Raw genomic sequence first — 24480 nt, 5'->3', positions numbered from 1 at the left:
TTAAAATGTCACGTTTTCCCTTTCACCCCCACCTCCCCACCTGCTTTTTGCCTCCCCCTCCCCTCCCTAGCAATTTGTGTTGACCTTAGATGGGTTTCATGGATATCAAGAAACCCACAGTAAAATAAAGCATATCCTCTATTGTTAATTTATGGCAGTGAATGCCGTGGAGAACCTGTTCATTGTCATTTTCTGTTTTATTTCAGCTGTCTGCGGCTGTTATAGTATCGCATAAAGTAATAACAGTTATGCTGAAAATGAATATGAAATAGATGATAAAAATATCCTTCACCAGGATTTTACTGACCTCCTCTTTTGAAGCTACTTATTATAGCTGAATGAATTATTTGCAGCATATAATTTTCTCACCGAATGTAACATCTTTTTCACTCATGCAGTGTTTCTCAGCAGAATGCAATTTCCTAGACTGTATACTTTCTCATATTTATTTAACAAAGGATTTGTAAGCACTTTTGTTTCATAGCAAGTGAAGTGTTTGATTGCAAACACTGCAAACCCTGCGACTAGCTAGCCTCCCTGGAGCTGTGAATCTCTGCGAGAAAGTGGGCTGCTTAGTGAGGAGTAAAAGCCATGCACTAACAGAAAGTTAGCCAGAAGTTACCTCTGAGACCTTATCAGTAAATATGTATTTTCTGGTGTGTTGTTTTTTGCGCTGCCTGCCCAGAGGTAGGCTGGTGACTTCTCTGAGATGCAATCTCCCTTGTCTGCTTAATGTATTCCTTGCTTGCTCAGTCTAAGAAATGTAATAGGTATGGTAGGCAGTTGTGGTGTTTTTTGTTAGAGCAGTTCCTTTCCTAGACACTTTTGTATTTGATATATTTGGTGCCATACCTTAGAAAACCTCCTTTACAATAACTGCCTTTGTATAGTGATAGTTCTCATTTTCTCGGCTGTCCAATGTCATTCTCACATGGAGCATTTCTTCCTGCTGTATAGCCCTACTCTCAATCTCTCAATTTTCTTTGTTTTCACCCCTCATGTTACTGTGTGCATCCTTTTATCCCTGCTGACTGTGTTTTCCCCAAGGGGGTTGGTTTCTCTTCTACTGCTATTTTCGTCTTTAGCTCCTTCCACTACACACACTGTCACCTTGTAACTGTTTTTATGTCCTGCCTATTGTTCTCCCTGACAGTGAATAATCTATTTTTCATCTTGGGACCTTACCATCATGTTTTCATCAGTTTTCTCAATGCTAATTTTAGCTGTCACCTGTGCTGATGAAGGTTCCTGTTTAGCCCAGATTATAGATCATCTGCTGATGCAGTCAGTTCCTCTGCACAGAGCCCTGAGCACTGCAGTGCTATAGATGTGATTTGTCACTTCGAGCAATATGCATCATTTGAATGTCTCAGTTTGCATCTGAAGATGCTGGACCTGATCTCAGTTTCATTTACACTATTTGTTCCTTCCTCTGGTGGAGGGTTACATTGGCATACTTTTTATACAAACTAATATAACCTATGTGTGTCCTGCAACCCATTTAAGGTTACCAGACACTTACAAAACTGGATTTTACTTATAAACATATAATAAAGAAGAGTTTTCCTGTAAAGAGAAGCTAAAGAAGAAAACTCAAACACAGGGATCTTCTGTATAATTATGTTCTGTTGTTCTTTTGCTGGGCTTTGCTTTTTCCCATCCCCCTGGTTACTTTGCAGAATATTTATTGGTACAGTAAAAGAAAACAAAGGAAGGATATTTGGTGTTTCCTCTTACTAATTTGTTTTGCCATGTAAAGTGTTCAGTTGTTCCAGAGGTGTATTGCAAGGAAATGAAGTCTACTTTACACAGATCTTCATGAGCTGCAGAGTGCTTCTGCCATTTACCCATTTTCATCTCCTGTAGACACACCACTTTCAAGATAAAAGGCCAAAGATAGATCAAATGTAATAATTTTGTATGTGTAGGAATAAAACCAGGAGGGGGAGAGAAAAATCTGTCTTGAGTATCCAGTGCAACAAATAAAGCTCCTATCTGTCATTCTTTTACACCATTTGGACTGCTCCCTCAACTCCTCTTCCCAAATAAACCATTCATACAGGCACAGGGTCTTGCCTCTGTTCTCTCCTCTGCACTGGCTGTAAGGTGACAGGACATCCCAGATTTACTACTTAATATGTTTTCCCTCAGTGTTTGGCAGTGATCAGCCAAACCAGGCAGTTTTTTTCCTCCGTAACAACTGGTTCCAGCCTTGAGTCAACTTTACGCCAGTTTAACTCCAGTAGCTTCAGAAGTTTTACTCCTGGTGTTCCCTAGTGTGGTTGCAACAGTGTTGTGGCGTACAGAGCCTAATCGTGTGCCCTTGGGATATGTTTATTGTCACAGCTTTCTAATATCTCCTAATGTGGTACCACAGTGTGGGCCTGGGCTCCTGCTGTCTCTCTTTAAGAGTTCATTCCCTCCTCTGGGCTATGAACTCTGGTGTAAGCCACGTGCAAGAGGATTCTGCTGTCTGGTACAGCAGTGCAAATCTGAGGTAATTGCATGGTTGTCTGTTAGTTACTCCAACCTTACACTGAGTCTAGTTTCAGCCCACAGGTTTGTTTTGGTGTTCAACCACCCTTTGCATGCATGTGCACATGGCCATCAGGAGGCTGAGTCTGGGAGATGAGTCTCAAACCTGTCAAGATAGCATCAACTGTTCGCCATGCTTCATTGCTCATCACATTTTTAATAACATCAACTGTTTCCTTCATTTTCCAACACTTTCATTCCCAGCCCACAGTGGTGTCTAACGAGATCCATGCCAATCTTAGAACATCACATCCAATGCTGGTTCCTGGCTGTGGAGCTGCCCCTGAGCACTCAGTTCCAGCAGCATTTTCTGTTCACAGAGGGACCATGCCGGCAGTAGCTGTGACAGGGATTCTTGTGCCAGCTGGCAGGCACTGTCACTGGACTCACCAAGCACCACGTGGTGCCATCCTGCCATCACTGAGATCTCCCCAGTGCTCTAGATGGAGTAGTTATCTCTGCAGAATAGCAGGCACAGCTGCTCTGTATTGCTTCGTTAATGGCCATTAATGACTGGAATAAAAATCAGGCTGTGAATCATGACTGTTATTGGACACAATTTTGTGCTGTTTTCTCAGCAAAAGAATTCATTTCCCTGTCAATCAGATTGCTTTTTAAGTGATTTATCTTTGACTTCGTTTCTGATAATGATTATAAACTGGAACTGCAGGTCCCACATGCCTGTCACAAGACTGATCCAGCCCTGATGAATAGAGAGAAATGCGAGCAAGTAGGAGAGAGCAAATAATTAAAGGCTCCAGCAACAGGCATAAAAAGAGTATGACATATCTTTGTCCAAAGTACAGTGGATACCATTGGCTTTTGAAATGAGATTTGAGGCTTGGATTCCTTTATGCTGCCTGGAAATCAATTTAGTCAATGTGAAATAGTGAAGTTCAGAAAGTTGAAGTGGTATGCCAGAAGATCTGTGGCGTTTTACTATTCATGATCCTTTTGGGAATCTTTCTAGGAATTTATAAGTAATATGGCTATCCAACTAATATAAGGTTCTAAAATAGCTCATGCTGAACCTTTCACCAGCTCACTGTATAGAATGATGTCGTTGGCTGCAAATTCAAAGAAACTTTCTAGTAATAAAAAATTTCAAAAGATTTTTTGGGATTTGCTGTAATTCCTGGAGATTTTCAACACCCTTCTGAAAACTAATTATGTAATGGAATTCTCAAGAATTTGCACTTTGCTCTCCCACAAAGATACTAATTTTGAATGTCAGCATATCTCAGGATGCTTTTCTCATATATGACCATATTCAGCAGCCAGACTTGGCTAAGCTGAACTAATTTCAGTGTATGGAAATGCTTCCAGAATTTGTACATCTATAGAAGGTAAAGTTGAAAGGGATCTTCCAAGGTCAGCCATTCCCCACCCCATTCTTGCGCAAAGTCAATACAGGACAAACTTTTCCTGCCAGGTAGACACCTGGCAGCCTGCTCCAGGGATGGGGTTGCATATGATCTCAGAGGTCCTTTGTAACCTGAACAATCTGTGATTCTGTTCATACCCATGCGTATGCACTTACACACATGTAACATTATATATGTGCATGTAAACATACAGTAAAAGTGTAGACCCATCACATGTTGCATTTTTAAAAAGCTCTTTTAAGGAAATAGCGAGCAAATATAGAAAGTAGGAGCTCTCATAGCAGGTTCCTGAAGTGATGCAGCCGTTTCTTTTCCTCGTTTACCCCCTTTACCTAGATTCTAAATTTATGCTAATCGGTCTTTTGTAAGAGCATGTGGGAGCTTTTGCAGAGATGCATTACTGTCAGTTCTTTAAACAGATCAAAAATGGTCTGTGCAGACAGGGCTTTGGAAGGGAATGCTATCTGTTTCTTCAGGAAATTAAATGCACAAATTCTTTTTGCGTCCTTCCAGCTGTAATAAATAGCCGAAGGACTCAGTTTGTAGCCTTTTCCATGAGCTTTCCCCTAATGGATCATTCAGATGAATAATTCAAAGGAAACATTTAAGCTATTTCAGAGTGCACGTGTTCAAAATGCACATGTTCTAAAACTACAAAGTACATCACATCACATCTCTGTTCTGGTCATTTTTCTATCAATGCAAATCCATGGTCTGAGCATCCTGGATCAGGAATTTGTGAGGGTTTTTTTCTATGTGAGAAGCATCTGCAAAAAACCAGCTGCCCTTGCCTGGCCATTTGACATCAGTATCTTGTTACATGGAGCATGGTAGACCAGATTATGGTAGACTCTTATTTTCACAGAGTGAATAGTGGAAATAAAGTGAGATCAGCAGGGAACCCTGTCTCAGCTTTCTGGAGGAAGAGACTTCCTTCTTTTTTGTAAATTTCTGCACAGGGGCAGAGGAAGATTGGATGCCATGAGGGAACAAAGCTGACTTCCTAGCTTCTCTCAGCCCACTCCTTTCTTTTCTCGTAGGAGATGTGAGCATCCAGGCAGAGCCCCATGGAGAGGGCTGCCTTCTACAGCTGCTGTAGCAAGCAGTGCTGGCTCAAGACTGGGTTTAGTATGATGACCCCAGAAGACAGGGATGGTAGCAAAAATCCATTGACAAACTGAGTAGCTCAAATTAGGAAAATGCAGGGTTTTGTTCTAGTCACTAGAGCTTTTCTAATGACTTGTACGTTCTAGGTTTGAACTATACCAAGAGAAAATTTGAGCACTATGAATCTGATTTGCACTTTGCTTTATCTCTTGTTTTATAACCATTAAAAAGTTCATCATCTGCTAAAAGTTTTGTAAGGTCCCCTAGGCTAAATATAATATTAAAATACCATTGGTTTTAGGAAATGAACTTGTATCTAAACTGAAGCTGATCCAACAGGTGAATGCAATTTGTTTTTTACTATGTTATCCTTGGCTTTTTATCTGCTTTGCAATTTTACCTTATAATTTTTTTTTTTTAAAGAAAAACTGACATTCAGTGTGTCAGCAATGTAGGCTTGTTGCTGAGCACCTTTTACTATTTCTTATGCTCTTTGTTGGAAGTGTTTCCAGGACTACCTGTGCTTCCCTTTGAATTGTTTTCTGGAGCAGACAAGCATCACAACACACGGAGGCAACTTCATGCTAAGGAGTTTTCACCTATGATTTAGAGGTGACCTCTTGGGTCAGACATTCTTCTCTCCCTGTATTGAAGTCAGGAGTTACCTATTCCCACCTGCTGTGCCCAGACCCTTGGATCTGCTGACTGCCAGCATGAGCTGCACCAGTCTGCAGGGTGTTTCAGTGCACATTGAATGGAATGCCTGGGATAAGATGCTGGGCCAGGGATGCTGCTAGACCAAGATTCAGGAAACACTTTTACCTGGCTTGAGACCTCCTCTGAGTACTCACTCTCTACGCTGTCATGTGGGTAACTAAAAACTGGCATCTTTCTACTGAAAATATCTGATTGTGTATTTTTTATATCTCTGATTTTAGGATGAAATTTTGACGGTCATCAGGAGGGTGGATGACAACTGGGCAGAAGGAATGCTGGGTGACAAGATTGGCATTTTCCCTATCCTCTATGTTGAGGTAAGTTTATAACACATGGTGGTGGATGCTGGTCTTGACATCTTGTAGTGGTTTTGTGCCTACAAAGGCAGGATAACCTCAAATATTCTTATATGAGAAGGATAACTTAAAACAGAATTACTGAAAAGGGAATTTTTTGGTTGGTGTCTGCTAAGGCACTGTGGGGTACACCCAATTTAATTTGAAGTGGTCAGCAAAATATGTTCCATGAACTACTTCTAAAGGCTTCCCCTTTGATGTAATCTCTACAATGCATAGGGAAGACAGGGGAGGATGACTGCAGTTGGGATACCTTGCACACATCTGAGGAGAGATAGGAGTTCTGGGCTGGTGGAGAGCAGCAGTGCAGGTTCAGCTGTGGTCTGAATGCACAGACCTGCTGAGGGCTGGTGTGGGTGTCCCCTGCCCCAGCAGGGCCTCAGACACCTCCATTCATGTGCCCAAGGGCTCTCATTCCATGTGTGCCAGACCTGTACTTGTCCTGAGCTCTTGCCTGTGGTAATTTCCACAGGTGTCTTTTTTCAGAGTAAATGCTGAGACTTCACTTCCCCTGAGCACACCTATGGTACGACCTCTTCCCACTGCTGCCTGTCCTGCTGGTGGTGTCCTTCCAGCCAGAAGCTGCTTGGGAGCAGGGCTGCAGCCAGCACTGGTGGCCTGTGGTGGCCCTGCTGGTGCAGCTCTGTTGTCCAGGTGCCAGGTAGTGCTTTGAGGAGCTTTCCTCCTTCACAGGTGAACCAGGGGTGCAAAAACCAGATGGGCACCACATGACTGTGTATTTTTCTGAGGTGCTGCCACTCTGCACCCAGTACTCAGAGCAGCATCACCCTGACTCTGCTCCCAGATGTTTTCTGTGCTGCTCTGTAGTGAAGCATCTCTTGTGCCTACAGCAGAGCCTGCTCTACTGTGTGTGGCTCTGGTGCGTGCCTCTGAAATTACTTCTCCAGATTTCTTAGTTAGTGATTGGAGACAAAATAGAGATAATTAGTGCCTGACTACCTAATTATTAACTCCGACAATGACCAATTTGGAATAAACCATCATTAATATACATTGCATTCCCACAGTTGACAAGAACAATAATATTAAAACCAGAATGTGTAGGAGCCGTTATTGGGAAACCAGCTGCCTCGCATAAGTTAATGACTAGTTTTCTTCTATTCTGAATGTGTAAGGCATTTTCAGTTTGTTGTGATTAAATGAGAAAGCTGGGTTTCTCCCAGATTTCATCCTTCTCCCCTTCTTTTTCTTGTCTTGGGGAAGAGCAAGTTACTGTCCTGAATTTTGCTTCAGAAAGAGCAAACTGGGGACCTCTGCACAGCCAGCCATCATTGCACCTCACCACCTTTCCCCAGCTCTAATTTCATCTGTAGGCTGGCACTGCCTATGCACTGTGCAGCATCCTGATCCTTCTCCCACTCCTAGGTCTCTGTTCTCCCTAGTTACTGCTCATGCAGGGTGAAGGACTCATAACCTCAGAAGAACAGCCTGTAGGGAACATGTGCAATGTCTTGCTGAAGGTCTCCAAGCACTAGTACATCCTGGGTGGCTGTGGAAGAGCAGGAGGTAGCACTGTGCAGAGTCAGAACAGCAATGCTGGCATATTCTAAAGAGATGCAAACAGCCAGGTAGCCAGCACCAAGGGACAAGAACACATATAGGAATGTCTGAGTGCATGTACATTTGTACCAGACACACACAGTAAGTAAAACAAATACAACTATATGTACTTTTGTGTCTATTTGTGTGTATACATGCATATATTTTCCCTGTATAAATTTGAAATCTGGAGACTTGAAAGGCCCATTCAAATGAGATACTTGGGTGCCATGGACATAATAATTGTGCAGTGTTTTGTAAAGCCAAAAGGAAGTGATCCTCCAGACTACAATATCAGCCACCTACTTCATCCACATGGTGGATGGAGGCCTTGTTCTGAATATAAGATGAGCTTATGCAAGTGTCCGAGTTATACAATTATCTTGCTGTTGCCAGCTTCAGATGTTACTTTGCATTAAAAATTAAAAGGAATCAGCAGGTCAAATCCCAAAGAAGTTTTTAAAATCTCAATGCTGATGTTTATAAAATAAATCCATTAAACAAGTAGTACTTGAATCTAAAAACACTCCTCAAGTCTGTCCAAGTCCATTAAGTGGTTTTCAAAATCTTGGCAAAAATGTGTAGAATAAGCAAAGCTTAATTCTCACAGTAGCCTTCCACTTGTGTGAGTCGATTGGCTGAAGTGTGTGGGATTTCACATGGCATCCTAAGCCTTGCACTCTGGATAGAGTGAATTCCAGCTTGGCAGGCTCTGATGTCCCCAGTTGCTCCCACGGCCCAGACAAGAGCTCTTACCCTTGCTATGCAAGCCAGAGCATTAGAAAACAAGCCTCACTTTGGGGATCTCAGGGTTTAGCATGCCAGGGCTACAAACAGTGGATATAATCCTTGTTGCAGCCCCTTTGGTAACACTTTGTCCTGGCAATGTGCTGCCATACCCTTCACATAAGTGCTTGCACAAAGGGCTTTTGCAGGTGCTTACAAAGCTTTTGCAATAAGTGGTGAGGAGAGGTGGTTAGAAAATTCCTCACCAGGATCACCACTTCTGTAAAGGAAGCCTGGGAAGACAACTTTTAGAGCCAGACCATGGTGGCAGAAAGCAGAACCACAAAAAACTAGCAGACATCAAAATATACCTTGTCCCTGCAGTGTTTTAGAAAGTCTCTATTTCAGCATTATGTTTGCTTGTCTGTGCAGCCATATGAGTGTAACATGGCATGGATCTTATTCTTTATTCCTTACAAGTGTTTAGCAAGGGTGCTTGCATGTCTGCACAGAGGCTTTTTCCTGCCTCTGTAGTGTCATCTCTGTCCCAACCTCAGAGAAGCTACAATTGGATAAGGAACAAATATTCACAGCTCACAATGATCACTTTTACAGCATGCGTCACAAACAATATGTTCTGTCACGGAGAGTTTGGACAATTGTTTTTTCTTACTTTGTTGCTGTCCTTCATCTTCAGTAGAAGTCACTGGGGCTGATAATTTATGTGTTAATTTGTCTACAGAAAAAACCCACAACATAATCAAATTGATCCTCAAGGTGCCTTCTGTCCTGAAATAAACGTCTTATTAATAATCTGTATGGTTTGAAGTGATATTCTTGCTGGGAGGAGTTTTGATGCAAGGAATTCAAAGCCCTGACAGAATATATTTTACTGTCTTCAAGCAAGCTCCTTCATTTTTAATAACTGCTGTTATTATCTCTGTTTGAAAGTTGTGTTCTGCTGCTATGGGTAAAATTGAGAACAATGATGGATAAAGCATGTCCTAATAGATTTAAGTGTCTGGGAGTGAAATTTGAGGGCAATGGTGTGCCAAGTATTTGGAGGAACTCATCCTGCTCAGATGGGCAGGAACTGGAAATTCAAAAATCTTAGCTGTTAGAGCAAAATTTCTGCCTGTATCACCCAGAGGAAAGAAATATTGACCAAGATCAAGAAGCCTTATGAGTCAGTGGTAGAGCAAGGCAATTATGTTGAGCACTACTGTGACTGTAATATCAGCAAATTACAATTGATGAAGTGCCAACCCATTGTTATAATGTTTTATGGCAGCAGGAGCACTGAAAGCTGTGATTAAGTAATATTAGGAGTTTTAAAATTCTTTTTACAGAGCAGTGGAGCAGGGTAATGGGGATCTTCTCCTGTTCTTCACAGTCAAAAAAGAAAGAAAAAAGTAGAAAGGAGGTCTAGGAGAAAGAGGGAGGAGGAGAATGGGCAGAGCTGATGGTTTCAGTGCCCTGCAGCGTAGGTCCAAAAGACTCCCTAGGGAAAAGAGTTCTTGCAAGTCAGTGTTTAAAGAGTTCAGCCAGAAGTGAAAATAAAATCCAAAGCCAAATGCATTTCTTAAAGAAAACAATGATTTTTCATTCCAGAATTATCTTTGTAGAGCAAAACATCACATTTAACAATTTTGTGCTGTCCCACAGGATCAGTTTAACCCATACAGGGGAAGCTGAGCACATTTACCAGGATCCCAGCTGTGGTTGCTGAGTAGTGCCACAGAGACCCATCTTCCCAGCAGAAGAAGGTCCTTTGCTGTATAACTGTGTACTTGGCTGAGGGTAACTTTTGTTTAGCTGCAGATGAATGCACTGGTGGTTTACACTTTCAGTCTGAATAGCGGATTTTGTCCGTTTTTTCTCTATATGCAGATTCCCATCAGCCATTGCCCACGATGCTGGTGTTGCCAGGGGCAGTCATCACTGTTATATTCTTGAAAACTCAGATGTGTGCATGTGTGTATTTCTAGCTCTCATATCTATTTTGACCATTTTTAACAAAAAATTGTTGCCCTGTCCACTTCTAGAGTATGTTTTCTCTCTCCTCAGTCTGTTTGGCTTCTCCCTTCAGCTGGAGGACAGATGGGTCCCTATGGGACTCATAATGAATTCAACCTTGATGTCTGACCTGTCATTTATGTTTGTGTGGTCTTGGTGGCAGCACACTCTGAATCTTTCAGAGCATATTTTATGAAAGCCTTCCAAAAAAGCTGAAGCCTTAGATGGTCATTAAATAGTAACGGTCGTTTGGTGCCCTTTTCAAAAAGAGCATGCATTCTCTGTTTTTAAGGACTGTCAAAATCGTTCATTTTAGCCTTGCTAGTGTCATTTTATGTGAATAAAAATGAAAGCTTTTGAAAGGTGGGTAGATGGAAACTAGTGTAGATGATTTTACAAAAATCATCTACACTAAATCTCAGAGGAGCAAATTCATCACAGTAATAAGTAGGTGTAACACTAATGAGTTAAGAATTATACCCATTAACATCACAATTGATTTTTTTCTGTTCTCTCTCCTTTTGTATGTCAGATAAAAATGGAATAAGAACCTTGTAAAGCTGACAATAATGTAATCTCTAAGAGGTGTTCAGCCAATTTCTGTTGAAAAGCTTTATTGATATGCATTTTCAAGTTTTGTATATATTTTGTTTTAAGAATTTCATTCCTGCACCTTCGTAGCTTCTAAAAAGCTGGTCCCATTTGTTTTAATCCTGCAATAGAATATTGTAGGATATTCCAAGATACTTCTTGGTATCAGATTTCTGTGTGAATGGAGTACAAAATACAGTTCTCATGTTTCATATTCAAACTAAAACATGCAGAATTTGTGTTGTAGGCTGCAAGAGGGACCTAAGTAAGAACCTATCCACCTACTACTTTCACATCAATCCGTGAATAAAACTTATCGATTTAAGTAGTTATATGCATAAAAAGTAAAATTATCTATGGAAGTTCAAATAAAGATGATGTTAGTCAGGAAAACTAAGTATTAGAAGTCAGAGGTGAGAAGAAGATTAAATATACAACATATTACAATATATAAATATATATTTGCCCATTATGTATATATTGTTTTTATATACACGCGTTATTTTTAATCTGTGGCCCATCTTCTCTGCATAACAGCTTGATTTCTTATGTTCCCTTTTGCTTCTATAAATACAGAACCTTTTGCTCTTTGATTTAATTTCCTATGTAAAATGTAAATTAGCATGACTTTGGGCAGAAAAGTTGATTTTTTAAAATTTGACTGATTTCTTTTAAGTTCTCTGTTGATTTCTGGCACACTTCATAAGGTGATCGTTATACAGATTCACTAACACTTTCCTCTATCTTCAGGATACAAAACTGAGCTGCACTGTCACCTTTTGACTTAAATGTCAGGTTTTCCCTGGACTAGCTGAGCAACTCTGCTCTGTAGACCTTTTTGAGTCACTCGCTCCTCTCAGGCTGTGTCTGAACAAGTCAAAGCAGGGCTGCTTTCTGCTTTCTTTGTCAGGGAACACCACATTTACACTGAAGTTCATCTCAGGTGGGTGCCACTGAGGGGAAGCTGCATACAGAGATAGGTAGGAGTACTGTCATGTTTGAGTCATCCTCCAGCCCAGACAATTATGAGATCTTTGTGAGCCATGGTGAGAGCCAGCATGTAAATTTAGACATAGCTGTAGGTTGTGAAAATTTGCCTTTTGAGAACGACAGTTTTAGTTGCAGGTCTTCTCTTGATGTTACTCTCACCTGCTTTCACTTGAATGAACTCATAATCAAATTATTCGGATATGTATGTTATGACCAATATTTCTATTCATCAAAACCAGATCCAAGTTGTTATCACCTCTTATTATTTCAGGGACTGTTAAACCAGAAATTTGCCAGCTGTCATATCCAGAAATATCTTTCCCACCCACCCCTCCTAATTATGAATAACATCTGAATTTCCTAGACTGTATTTTGTAAAAATAACTCTCTGGAGCAATTTATAGCAAAAAAGGTTTCCAGCGCAACCAACCTAAGCACACAACCTTCACAAATAAGCCCATTTCCTGTTCTTGAAAAGTCACATGTATCAGTTTTATATCTGTACAGGGCATTTTTGAAGTGCTGCTTCCTAGATGTCAAAAACTAGGTACCTAGGTGTCTCAGTAAGATTGACTGACTTTTGCTCTTGATCTGATAATAAGACTTTGGTCTCTAGCCACAATCAACTGAAGTACTTCCAGCACTTTGCCTGCAAAATCCTGTTTGTCATCCTGCCTGGTGCAAATTGACTGGGGTCTGGCGTAGTGTATTTTGCATCTGCTGCTACTTCCCTGTGCTACCAGCACATCAGCCCTTCCCTTCATCTCCAGGTCCCCTGAACTGTGCTTGTGCTTGAATATATGTTTTCTGGTCCTGGGTGCAGCTCTGTCTCATTTCTGTTATTTCTACACTGAGTGTTGCCTCGAAGTTTATGTTCTTCTGTTACGGTTGCAGGGTTCCAATGTGTTACAGAACACACAGACTAGTGATGATCTTGGAAGAACCAAGCAAATAGATGGCACATTTCTTACAGATAGCTTCTGCCTGTGCAACAAATGTGTTGGACTTCCCAGGAGTGCTCAGAAGCCTCATAGCACACAACCACTGCAGTGACAAACTCCAGCAATGGTTCAGGTTTTCAACCACTACAAGTTAGTATTCCCCGCTGAGCATACCCACTGCCCCAAGGCTCTGAGTGGGGTCTAGAGCATATCATCAGTAGTCCATGCTCTCTGGAGAAGGTACTGAAGAGATCGTTTGTCTGTTCCAGCCATTGATCACCTCTGACAGCTTCTAAAAGATTGTTCCGTGGATATTTTTCCTATTGAAAAGAATGTATGTTTCAGTCTCACTTATCTAGAGCTAATGCATGAATGTATATTAAGAAGCTATATGTCAACAGATACACTGTCTAGCAGTTAATTAAAATAAAATCCTAGAGGATTTCATTATTTCTCACACAGGCATTCTTCATTTTGTTTCCTAGTGTACTTGTTGGTGCATGTTGCACATCTTAATTAGCTTCCTTCTTGGGGAGCTTTCCTGGTGCCTTAAAACTCTGAATAGTGATCTTCAATCCACATATAGACATGGAGGGTCAGTAGGAGGGTTTTGGGAGATGCCCCTGGCAAACTGGCTGCTTTCTCTGCCCCTTTGCTGGTGGCCACAGCCCCATGAGTGAAAAGCAAAATGTTTCCCTATGTCTGCCACGGCAGTTATGCTGGGGGTGACAAAGAAAAATGGGTCCAATATTAAAATCCCAGACTGTGAAAGGACCTGGAAGAGGTGGAATCACATGTTATCTTTTGCTGTGCCAGTGGGAGGTAAGATGTCCTCCATCAGAGGGACAGGAGGGACAGTTGATGAGAGTGACACCAAAAGTGATTTGCCAGGGAGTGCCTGTTAAAGCCCCCTCTTAACTCTGTTTTCAGAAGATAGCATGTTGCATAGGTATTATGAAGGGACTTGGATTTGACAGATGAACCACTCAGTGGATAAGGAATCATCTGGACGGTCACATTCAAAGAGTGGCAGTCAACATCTTGATGTCCAAGTGAGAGCAGTGACGAGTGGCATTCCTTAGGGGTCAGTATTGGGACAGCTGCTGTTTAACACCTTTGTCAGTGGCACGGACAGTGGGATCAAGTGCACCCTCAGCAAGATTGCTGGTGACACCAAGCTTTGTGGTATGGTCAACATGCTGGAGGGAAGAGATGGCATTCAGAGGCCTGAGAGGTGGGCCCATGCAAACCTCATGAAGTTCAACATGGCCAAGTGCCAAGGTCCTGCACCTGGGTCAGGGCAATCCCAAGCACAAGTACAGATTGTGTGGAGAATGGATTGAGAGCAGCCCTGAAAAGAAAGTCTTGCAGGTGCTGGTGGGTGAGAAGCTCAACATGACTCGGCAGTGCACTATTGCAGCCCAGAAATCCAGCTGCATCATGGGCTGCATCCAAAGCAGCAGGGCCAATGGAGCGAGGAAGGTGATTGCCCCTCTCTTCTCTGCTCTCATGAGACCTCACCTGCAGTGCTGCATGCCTCTCTGGGGACCCCAACATAAGGAAGGTGTGAACCTGTCAGAACAAGCCCAGAGAAGGGCCACAAAGTTGATCAGAGGGCTGGAAAACCTCTCCTATGGCAGGGGGACTGAGATCTTCAAAGTCCTTTCCAACCCAAATCATTCAGTGACTTTATGATTATTCTACCATGGTAAATATTCATAAATGTGTCTGACCTTGACCTTTTGAACTTTTAAAGAAGAGTAGTTTCAAGAATAATAGTTTCCTAATAGGACATAGTGATGAATTGTTTTTACCTCTTTCTCTACTTCTTAGTGTTGCAGGTCCTGGAATGGTCAAATTGTTTTTATTCTGGGCACAAAGAGATCTGGGAGTGTGTGTGTGTATGCTGAATACATGCTTCAAATAATAAAAATAACAGATGAAGTTGATTTTTAGCCTAAAAATGTCATTAGCTGTGCCAAAACCAGATGTTTAAATCTGAAATCCTCTAACATTTTGTTGGGTGTTAGAGTTGAACATTGAGAAAACCAAATTCAAAAGACTAGAGGAAGAATCTGTAAATTAAAAACAAAAATCAGAAACAGGGGAAGATGTTGGAATTAATTTTGGAATCTCTATCTTTTCCAGATTTTCTCTAGAACACACAGGACTCTTGAACGCTGACCTCTTTGTGTTTTGTCTATCCTGTAGAAGAAATTGCATTGGTTTTGCTTACTTTATTCCTTCACAAAGTAGACCAGCCATTGTTTATTTTATCTCCTGCTGCACCATTTTTGAATGTAATACTGGCATTATTTTAATCTGACAAAAGCAAGGTCTGCTGCCAAAGGGATTGTCCTGCTTTTACCTCATGTGTGAAAATTCTTTCCTTCTGCCTTCCATGTTCCAGGACTACCAGATATATCTGCATGCTGGGATAAATCAGGGAAGTCACCCTGTTGAAAGCTATTCATTTAAGTTGTGGAGTTGTTTTAGTTTCCAGACATATCTGTTTTATCATCCCATTTACTGCATAGTCACATGAACATCCATGCTGATGTAGGGCAGAAAGAAAGAAGATGGGAAAGGAGGTCATGTGGCATCTCACACTGCAGAAAAACATGGCTGTGAGGGGCAGCAACCCCCACTCACAGATATCCTGCAGAGATTACTGTCATTGCTCTGTGCTCTAAGCCATACACCAAAATGGTGAGGTGAGGAATGTGGAACTTGGTGCAAGCAACCTCTTCTACCTCCTGGTTGTCCCTCAGATAATCTAATTATTTTATTAAGTTATAATTATATGACAAAGCATACTAGATACTTCATAAACCAGGTTAATAATATTAGTTTTTGCTTAAGTGAGGCTGGAGGGAGTGTCCTGCTCTAAATCTGACTTTGAAGTCTTCCGATCTGTTTAGACACAATTGAATCAAATTGACAGGAAATTTCATGAGAGAGCTTTCTATAATAGAATTTTTCCATAACAGATTTTTTTCTGGAAACGCTGGGACAAAGCAGGAGAGGTGCCAGACCATTCAGACAGTGATAGACTCATACTGGAGATATTCTCCTCTTACCACATGTCTAAAGGGATGACACTGAGGGAAGAGGCAGCTCTGTTTCCCAAGAAGAAAGCAACCCTGCAGAAGGAGGGAGAGCACTCCCTGATGGTCATATCCTTGATCCCTTTTCTCTGATCCACTTCAGCCTCAACAACAAAGTAAGGAATTTAAAGGCATGACTTCCTCTTGTGTCTTTTTCCTTTTCTTTTCCTAGCCCAGAAGGAAAGACTGCGACTCCTACCTTTGAGAAATAATGTCCTCAGCATCTTCTCCCCTTGCTCCAGTCTAGTGCTTAGACTTGCCTGTTCCCAGCCAAAGCCTTTTGCTTCCATAGGTGCATCGCTCAGGAAGTGTGTGGTTATATTGATTTGGTGGATGCATGGTTTTACTATCCCTCAATATATGAACTGTGGAGTTGGAAGAAGAGCTATAGAGATGATTGATACTGAATTCCTGGCAATCTTCCAGTCCTGACAAGGTCTGGGAGTTCTTGGTACTGGAATTGAGCTTCTCTACCCTACAGCCTCTGGGAGGTTGTCACGGTTTAACCCTGTCCAGTTACTGCTTAGGGTCACACCCTGTCTCAAGGACAAGGTTTTGTCATATGGGGGTCCTTGAGGGCACAAAAGCACTCCTGAGGGGTGAATTTAAGGTCAAAGCAAAGGCAGCTCCACAGCACTCCAGTGACCCATAGGTCTTCCTTTGCACAGAGAAACTCCCACTAAGCATATACCTGAGTTTTCAGTTCAGTACACAGTACACAGTTCAGTGTGTTCCTTTCTGTTTGGTCACTGGTTAAAGAGGGATCAGTGTACTTTCATGACAAGTAATAAGACATTGCCAATGGGAATCACATCCTCATGCTTGGTTCCATTCATCCATGTGGCTGGCAATTCTACCAGCCTTTGTCCAACCTGATTGCTGAGCATTCACAGAGCTCAAACTCTCATCAAGTCATACCCTGATTATGGCTACATTCTTTTTGCATCCTTAGCAAATGCAGACATGCCTCATTCATGACAGTCTGATGTGGTCATCTGCTGCTGCTTCTTTCTTTTCTCTGGAGCATTTTTCTGTACACTAGAGCCCATACAACTTGCCCTTACTTGCAAGCCTTTGATTACTCATTACTCTCTCTGCCTATTGTCTGTTTACTACTGAATGCCAGCTATGCCAATCACTTTGCCAGTTTTTTAAATCCTAATTTTCTTCCATAGTGCTCTGTTCTTCACTGTTGTGATGAATGCTTCAAACATCTGCACCAGCATTGCCCCTCCAGATTCCTCTCTAAAATTATTCTTGTCTGTGATGGCTACAGAAGATGTATGGTGTGCAAAATCCTCTCTCCATCTTGCTGATAAGACTAGTTTTGTATATTTTGTCTATAACTACACATTGTCTCTTGTCCTCATACTTAATTGTACTTTCTTTGGGCCAAGAGCTATCTTGTTGCTCTATATTTACATAATGCTTCTCACAATGGAATTCTGATGTGTGGTGGGAGCTTTTCACCATTTAATGGCAAAAATAATAAAAGTATTAACAAATGTCTCTGTGTGACTGCATCACATGGTGTGGTCACCATTTGCAGTTTCCTCTGGACAGCTTGTCTTTCTGCCTACGGAATGTAGGTGCAATGCAGGGCAGTCCATTTTCAGAAAGGAATGTGTTAGGAAAATATTTGAGCTTGAGTAATTCCACAAACAGGGAAAAAAAGCCCCAGTGTTCTGCACTTTCAGAAAGATTTCCTACTGTGCGGATTTTTTGCTAGCCCATTCATTTTGCCATCTCAGAGCTCAAACAGCATAGCCTAGAGCAGTGGTTTTCCAAATTCCTTCCAGTTGTAGCATACTAACATAAACATCATTTGCATATGGATGTCATAAAAGTGACTAATGCTGGCAGTCATCATACTTTATTGCAGTAATGTGACACATGTGCCTGAGCATCCGAAAAGATCTGCTCCAAGCTCACTGGTGCTGAAGAAATGGAACACCTCTTATCTAACAGTGACACCTGTGGCAGAGCAGGTTTGGGCAGAAACCAGAACATTGATCCAGCTTTAGATGAGTGTACAAGAGGCAAGGGCACTAGCTGCTTCACTGCATGATTCCACTGCACTGAGTACTCATCCTTTACCCTAAACCAGAAATTAAACCCAAAAAGTTGAAAAAATAACATTTTCCAGTTTGATGGCCAGAGAGTTCAATGTACCTTTGACTGCAGCTGTTGGGAAGTCAATGAAGAGACCTCTGACTCTGACCTCAGCCTTGCCCCCAATCATATTTTAACATCTCAGATGCTCCGAAGAGGTCTATAAATTGTTCTTTGAGGTGAGGGGCAGTGAGTCAGGCTATGAGTGTGAGGCTGAATGCTGCCATTTTCAGTCAAGAATTTGCAGAGTTGAGGGAATTCATCACAATTCATCCTTGTCAGATTTTTCTTCTGCAAGGTGAAGGGAGAGGGTTGTGAACCCAACTGCATCAACATATAGCACAGAAAACATATTTTCGTATCTTACAGACCGGCTTTCAGTTATGGTCAGGCTTTCAAAAAATCTGAGATGTGCCTGTTGTGCAGTGTGCAATATGCCCTGTGCCCCAGCCCCTGCCCCATAATGCCATCCCAATCCGTTGTCCGCCTTTTAACAGTATGACGCAAGTATAGAGGTCTCCAAGGTAAGACAAGGTTATGTAAAAATTGTTTTAAAATAACTGGTCACTGCATAGAGTAAAAAAGGATGCAAATTAATGCTCTCACTGAGAAAAAAGAGCCATGCTGCTGTACCAGGCATCAGCACATCTATGCAGGAAGAAGATATTTTAAATGTGCAGGAAATTCCAAACAGAGTTTGCACTGTAATAACCACAGGATAGGGCAATTATGAGACACAAACTCAGATGCAACTCATGTCTCTCTCAGCACAATTCCTTTTTTTCATCTGTGTGCATAGGTAAGAAGACCAGTCTTCCTTGTCACACAGATGATTCATGTATCCTGGTGCTGCAGCCCGTTTCAAACACACATAGTTCATCTCCCATTTCAGAGAAACATCTCAGAACTGTCCCTCTAGGGAGTCATGCAATGGTTGGGTGAAACAGCAGCACACTATGTCCTGACTCACATTTTCACCCCAACTGGCAAATAGTAAACCCAAAGGCTGGATGCATGTCTCCAAAGACACAGCAGTTTTGTGACAGATGGCTGACATCCATTAGTGTTGGCTGCTTCCAGTGAAACACGCAGTGTGACCCTGGAGCTGGTGCAGGAACTCGCCACCACAACCAGCTGCTTTATAGCCAGCTGTAGCAGGAGCTCCATGCACACACAATCTAACTGCATAGCCCCATGGTACGTCACACTACTGCAAATGCCCTGTACCACATCCAGCAGTCCTTTTCTGTCTTGTATTTGGGAAGCAGAAGCCAGAACACCATGTAGTAAAAAATGTCTCTAAATATAGTACACACAGGGCAAAGGCTGTTTATCACAATCCTTTAGTGCTAATGTCTGCTTGAATTGTGTATACCTTAGTTCCTTTTACAAGCAATTGAACCAAAACATTTTCTTGGCATTTGCTTTCATTCTTCATTTCTGCTTTATCAGAGAGAGAGAGTACAGTGCATTTATTTGTATGCAATTCCCCACAGGTAATCTTCAGTTGCAGCACATAAAACTTAATTTTCCCCGATTGCACAAGATTTCTTTTTCTACACAAAGTTGTAAATCACTGCAACAAAGACTCCTTGCTTGCTCAGTGTAGGCAAAGCTTTGCAGTACTTGAAAAATTACTTGGGCTTTCCCACATGCTCCTTGTGTTGCAATTCCAAGAGCTTCCAAGAGCTTCAAAGATTTATCCAACTTAGTGCTTTCTGCAGGTAACATTGATGGTGTGAGGTGCATGTAGGTCTTTTTCTCATTACCCACCAGAACACTTTTTAAATCAAATTTATGGAGGACTTCCACAAATATATGTGTTGTTTCTTTCATCCTTATCTTTTGTCACATTAAGCTGGAAGTGTTTTCCTTAAAAAAGGCATGGCATTGTTGCTTCTTTCACACAACCCTGAACATTACAAACCCAGCATTTTCAAGAACTGTATTTCCAGGAACAAATCAGAGAGAATAAGCAAAAGGGCACAATCTCATATCTGGTAGCATGTGTGCACAGTGCACTATCAAGAAGAGAAGGGTCTCTGCAACAACATGAGCATGATGTTCCTGGTTCACAGTCCCATCACAGTCCCATTTATAATTACCTGGGGTCACACACCATAATTTGGAAGTCATTTGCTTTAAGACTCCCAGGCTTGATGTATGCATGAACTCAGAAGACATCCTCTGCGCTCATTTGGTGGTATTTAACTTGTCAGTTTTCAGTTAATTCATAATTTTGCGGGTATTTTTGGTCACCTAAATAAGCCATAGCACCAGTAGCCTTGTGAAACGGGAGGGAGGGAGGGAAGGAGGGAAGGAGGGAAGGAGGGAGGGAGGGAGGGAGGGAGGGAGGGAGGGAGGAAGGAAGGAGTTGCCTGAAAACTTTGAAAACACAAGACTTGGCTCTTTTTAAAGATACTGCTTAGAGTTTACTTGTGATCCACACAGCCCTGCTCCAGGATCTAAACAGTCTTTCCTAGCCCATGCTGAAGTTTTAGGTACATGCTGGCTCACAGTGCACATTTTCACAAGTGAAAGGGTTTCTAGATTCTGCACAAAGCTGCTTCAGAGGGCTTCCCTTCCTTGCAGTAACTGGCTGCAACAATACAGGGCTCATACAGCTGCCAGGTTTTGGTGAGGCATGAGGACATTGTCTGAACTGCTTCAGAAAGCCTCCTGATCCATCCAGGTCCCCTGCCGAGGTTGCTGCCCAGCATAAGGCTGCTTACTCTGCTGCCAGCACCGTCCTCTTCCCTCATGGTGCAGGTGGGCACCTGGACTCAGGGCGAGAGTCACAAAGGTTTTCCATTTTGCAAGAACAGGAGTGAAGGATACTTAGCATAGCCAGAAAGCTGGTGGCTTGCTATTCAGAAAGTGTCAGTGTTTTTCAGGTCTCTCATGGCTGTTCCCCCACACAGGGGCTTTCAGCCAGGAGTCCAAGTATCCTGTTGAACTCCTAAATCACTGTGGCTTTGGTAATTTCTTGTCTTAGCTGAGAAACATCGTCTGAGAAACAATTTCCTGATGGACGTCTTGTCAAAACAAGCAAGTTCCTGAGAGGTACTTAAGTTCCAATGAGTTTCTTTTTTTGATGAAAAAATAGTTTGTCAGTAAAATCTACTCAAGCTTCATCAGGGACTCTTCTGGTACTGAAATTGGTGCCAGATGGGCACCAGTCCTTCCACCGTTGAAGGCAGCTGGAGTTTTGCCACTGACTTCAAAGGAATTAGGATCAAGCCCATGAATTCATGACTGCACTTTTTATTTAGCTTTCTGAATAATTTATAAGTAAAAATAGGCTGTATTCTCCCACTCTTTCTGATGTTGAGTAAAGCTGTATTTGGTTACATTTCTTGCTTTCAAAGGAGCTTTGGTGCAGTCATGAGCGCCTCATTATGAGAAAGGGAGTCCATAGGGGACAGATAGAAAGAAGAAGGAAATCCTTAGGCACATTGAAGACACACAGCAGATCAGAGATTCTGAGATGACAGATCAGAGCAAGACAGTCCTCCTACTCGGAGCTGAAGGCTAAATAGCTAGCATTGTTTCAGGAAGTGGAGGGGGATCTAGAAAGCATACTTCCTTTTGGTGAGTTCATCTATTTTTAATGATATTGCATTTAGTTTTATTTTCTTTCTTCTCAGTTCTTTAGACATTAGTTTCCATAAGGTTTCTTGCTGTGCTTAGCTCCTGAACAGACTTTACAGCAGACTGCACATTTCTCTGGGATACACCAAACTTGTTCTCCACCACTGCAAACCATTTTCCATCTTAAAAGTATTTGGAAAAAAGGGGAAAGAAAAAAATTCCCTGTTCACCACCCAGGGCTTAGTGTTTACTTCTGCTGCACGCATCATTTATTTTCATTCTGCAAGATCATGATGACACGCTCGTCCAAGCACATGCTGTTCTAATATGCTACATTCCTTTAGCCCCTCAGTGCGTTAGAAGTGACATTGCTGCTAAATGAGAAAGATCTTGTAGGACAGGCAAACAGATTGCTAAGTACTGCTGCCTTTCAAAGAGCCATGTTGTAGACAAAAATTATTGGCTTGCTTTTTCCAGACTATACATTGTTGTGTATGTGTATGACCCTGATTAGGAAGGCTATCTGCTGGAGGGTCTTAGGGACTTCATTCCTTGAGAACATGCTGACATATTTAGCAGGCTTTAGGAAAAGAGAATGAGATGAATGCCTCAGCCTGTGAGTGGAGGAACAGAATGCTTGAAGTTTGAGATTTCTGCAGCTATCATTTCATTTGAATCTGTTCAAGCAAGCACATGTACTGTGCTTCTTATATTTTCTGGGTGCATGGAATAACTCTGCTCTCAATCACAGAGTGGGTTTCAGAAATCTATCTTCCATGATGGATAAACCACTTGCAGAAAATCTGTTCCACATTTGCTTGTTTCTCCCTGGCAATAAATTAGAAAAGGCAATAGTGGATTGTTAGAAATTAACACAAAACCATTAAATAATGTTTTGGTTTAGCTATAATATTTTCTCTTAAACTGTGCCTTACTAATTACTCTTTATAAGATGGTGCCTAAATGAATAATTGAGGTAGGATTTTGTAGGTTCTGCCAAATGAATTTAAACTGCCCATGGAGAACTTTGGAGGCTTTCTCTAAACACTTTTAAATCTGAATTAACAAAACATATAAAAGATTAAAATTATAGATGCATTCAGTATGACTTGGTCAAAGAGCCTTTGGCATAAATTCTTCTGCTAATATCCCATTAGTAAGCTCTTGGAATTCCTCTGTGTTCTCTGTACTAACCTAGCGAAGAACATGTAAAGTATTAGGTAAAGTATTATGTACTTCCTCCTAATGTCCATTTGAGTCAAAGGCTGTTTTGTTACTTGGCTACAGTAGAAGAAAATTGTATCCTGCATTTGCCAGTAGGGATAATAGAAAGGAAAAACTGTTTTAGCTTTCTGAAAAACTATTTTTTGGGTCTGAAAATGCTTTTACAGATGCAGTCCTCTCAGGAACCTGGTAGAGACGGAAGAATCGTGTATAGTTATGCCCTTAGTTACTTAATAACCTCACTGTGCTTCAGAACATAAATTATAATACTAGCAAACTAGTTTAATGAGGGCATACGAATTTAGTATTTCCTGAAAGTACCTACACTGATGTGAAAATGCAGTAATAAATTCAGACAGTTTATTTTAATCACAAAATCAGATATGGAATTGCAAGTTGCCAAAGTCTCCTCAAGGCATAAAATAGGGATGCGTGTGATCTTCTCAATATTTATGAACCATAACGTATAAAAATCAGCAGTCCCTAGGTGAAAATATTTTCAGTCTTTCATGGGGACATTGTGAAGATGTTTTATTAATACTTTTAATTTTAATTTCTGCTCTGCTCAGTGGTTCCTTCCCAAAAACTTAAGAATTATATTTTTTCTTTCCAATTTGTTCTTTTGTATTAGGTATATATAGATTTGTGGAAATTTGTAACTTTTTGCTTTTAAAACTGGTTTGAATCTTATATGTGTATTTCTTCCGTACATCTTCTGACCTTATACCTCTATTTGAACAGCACCATTCTTCAGCTAATAGTTTCCATAAAGACAGAAAAAAAAAGATTTCATAGCAAATGAAAGTCTTAATAAACTGCACAATCTGGTCCAAATTGCCTCCAGTTTATCAAAATTCTGAAGCACATGTGTGAAAATGAGAATTTAAGCAATCCTTTCTCATTTAGAAAAGAATGGCATTTTAGTCACATATTAGTAACACTTTGGTCTGCACAGTATCAAGTATGTGCTGAAATATATTTGTAAGCCACACAATGAGGTCCTCTCTTTGGTAGGGCAGATGTCAGCCAGAAATTAATCCCTTACCCATACCTAAATGACTAGAAAGTAAGAGTATTCAATAGCAGAATTGTCCTCCATCTTACAGCACTGTCAGTGAAATGCCACAACCCAGGAGCTGCTGTTGTGACCACGGTGTATCAAAGTGTCCCTTGGAACTCTAAACTGGGATAGAATAATTTTGCCACTAAAATGGATTAGTAAATGCACTGGCATGTTTGTCAAGGGAGATGTAGTAAAGATTAATTATTTAAGTCTGACCTAAATTTCCCATGCTTCTCTCTTGTTCCATAATAATAACAACAATGTATTCCAAAGTAATAATTTGCTATTTGAACTAAACCTAGAGTTAATAATCACCCACACTGGACAAGAAGAAGTAGATTTTCCTTACTCTTCATCCATCTGTGGTATGTAAGTAGGTGCATAATATTGCCCATTGAAACTAGTTCATTAAGTCACATCGGGATATAAAGAACATATTTGGTCCCACATGGGGATAAT

At 41.3% G+C, this 24480-nt stretch overlaps 1 protein-coding gene across 2 annotated transcripts in view; it reads left to right on the top strand.

The window, feature by feature from the left end:
- SH3RF3 (SH3 domain containing ring finger 3) overlaps positions 1-24480 on the top strand; it is a 244511-nt gene that overhangs the window by 153244 nt on the left and 66787 nt on the right. For both annotated transcript variants that reach the window (XM_085053727.1, XM_085053719.1), the window contains exon 3: positions 5966-6061. In XM_085053727.1, coding sequence (XP_084909853.1) covers positions 5966-6061 — 96 coding nt within the window. The remainder of the gene's footprint in view (positions 1-5965; positions 6062-24480) is intronic.

Source organism: Lichenostomus cassidix, chromosome 1, assembly GCF_008360975.1.
Source record: "Lichenostomus cassidix isolate B80296 chromosome 1, HeHo_3.0, whole genome shotgun sequence".
NCBI classification, from domain to species: Eukaryota; Metazoa; Chordata; class Aves; order Passeriformes; family Meliphagidae; genus Lichenostomus; species Lichenostomus cassidix.
Note: the sequence above shows the minus strand (reverse complement) of the source record. Positions and strands in the feature narration are given on the sequence as shown.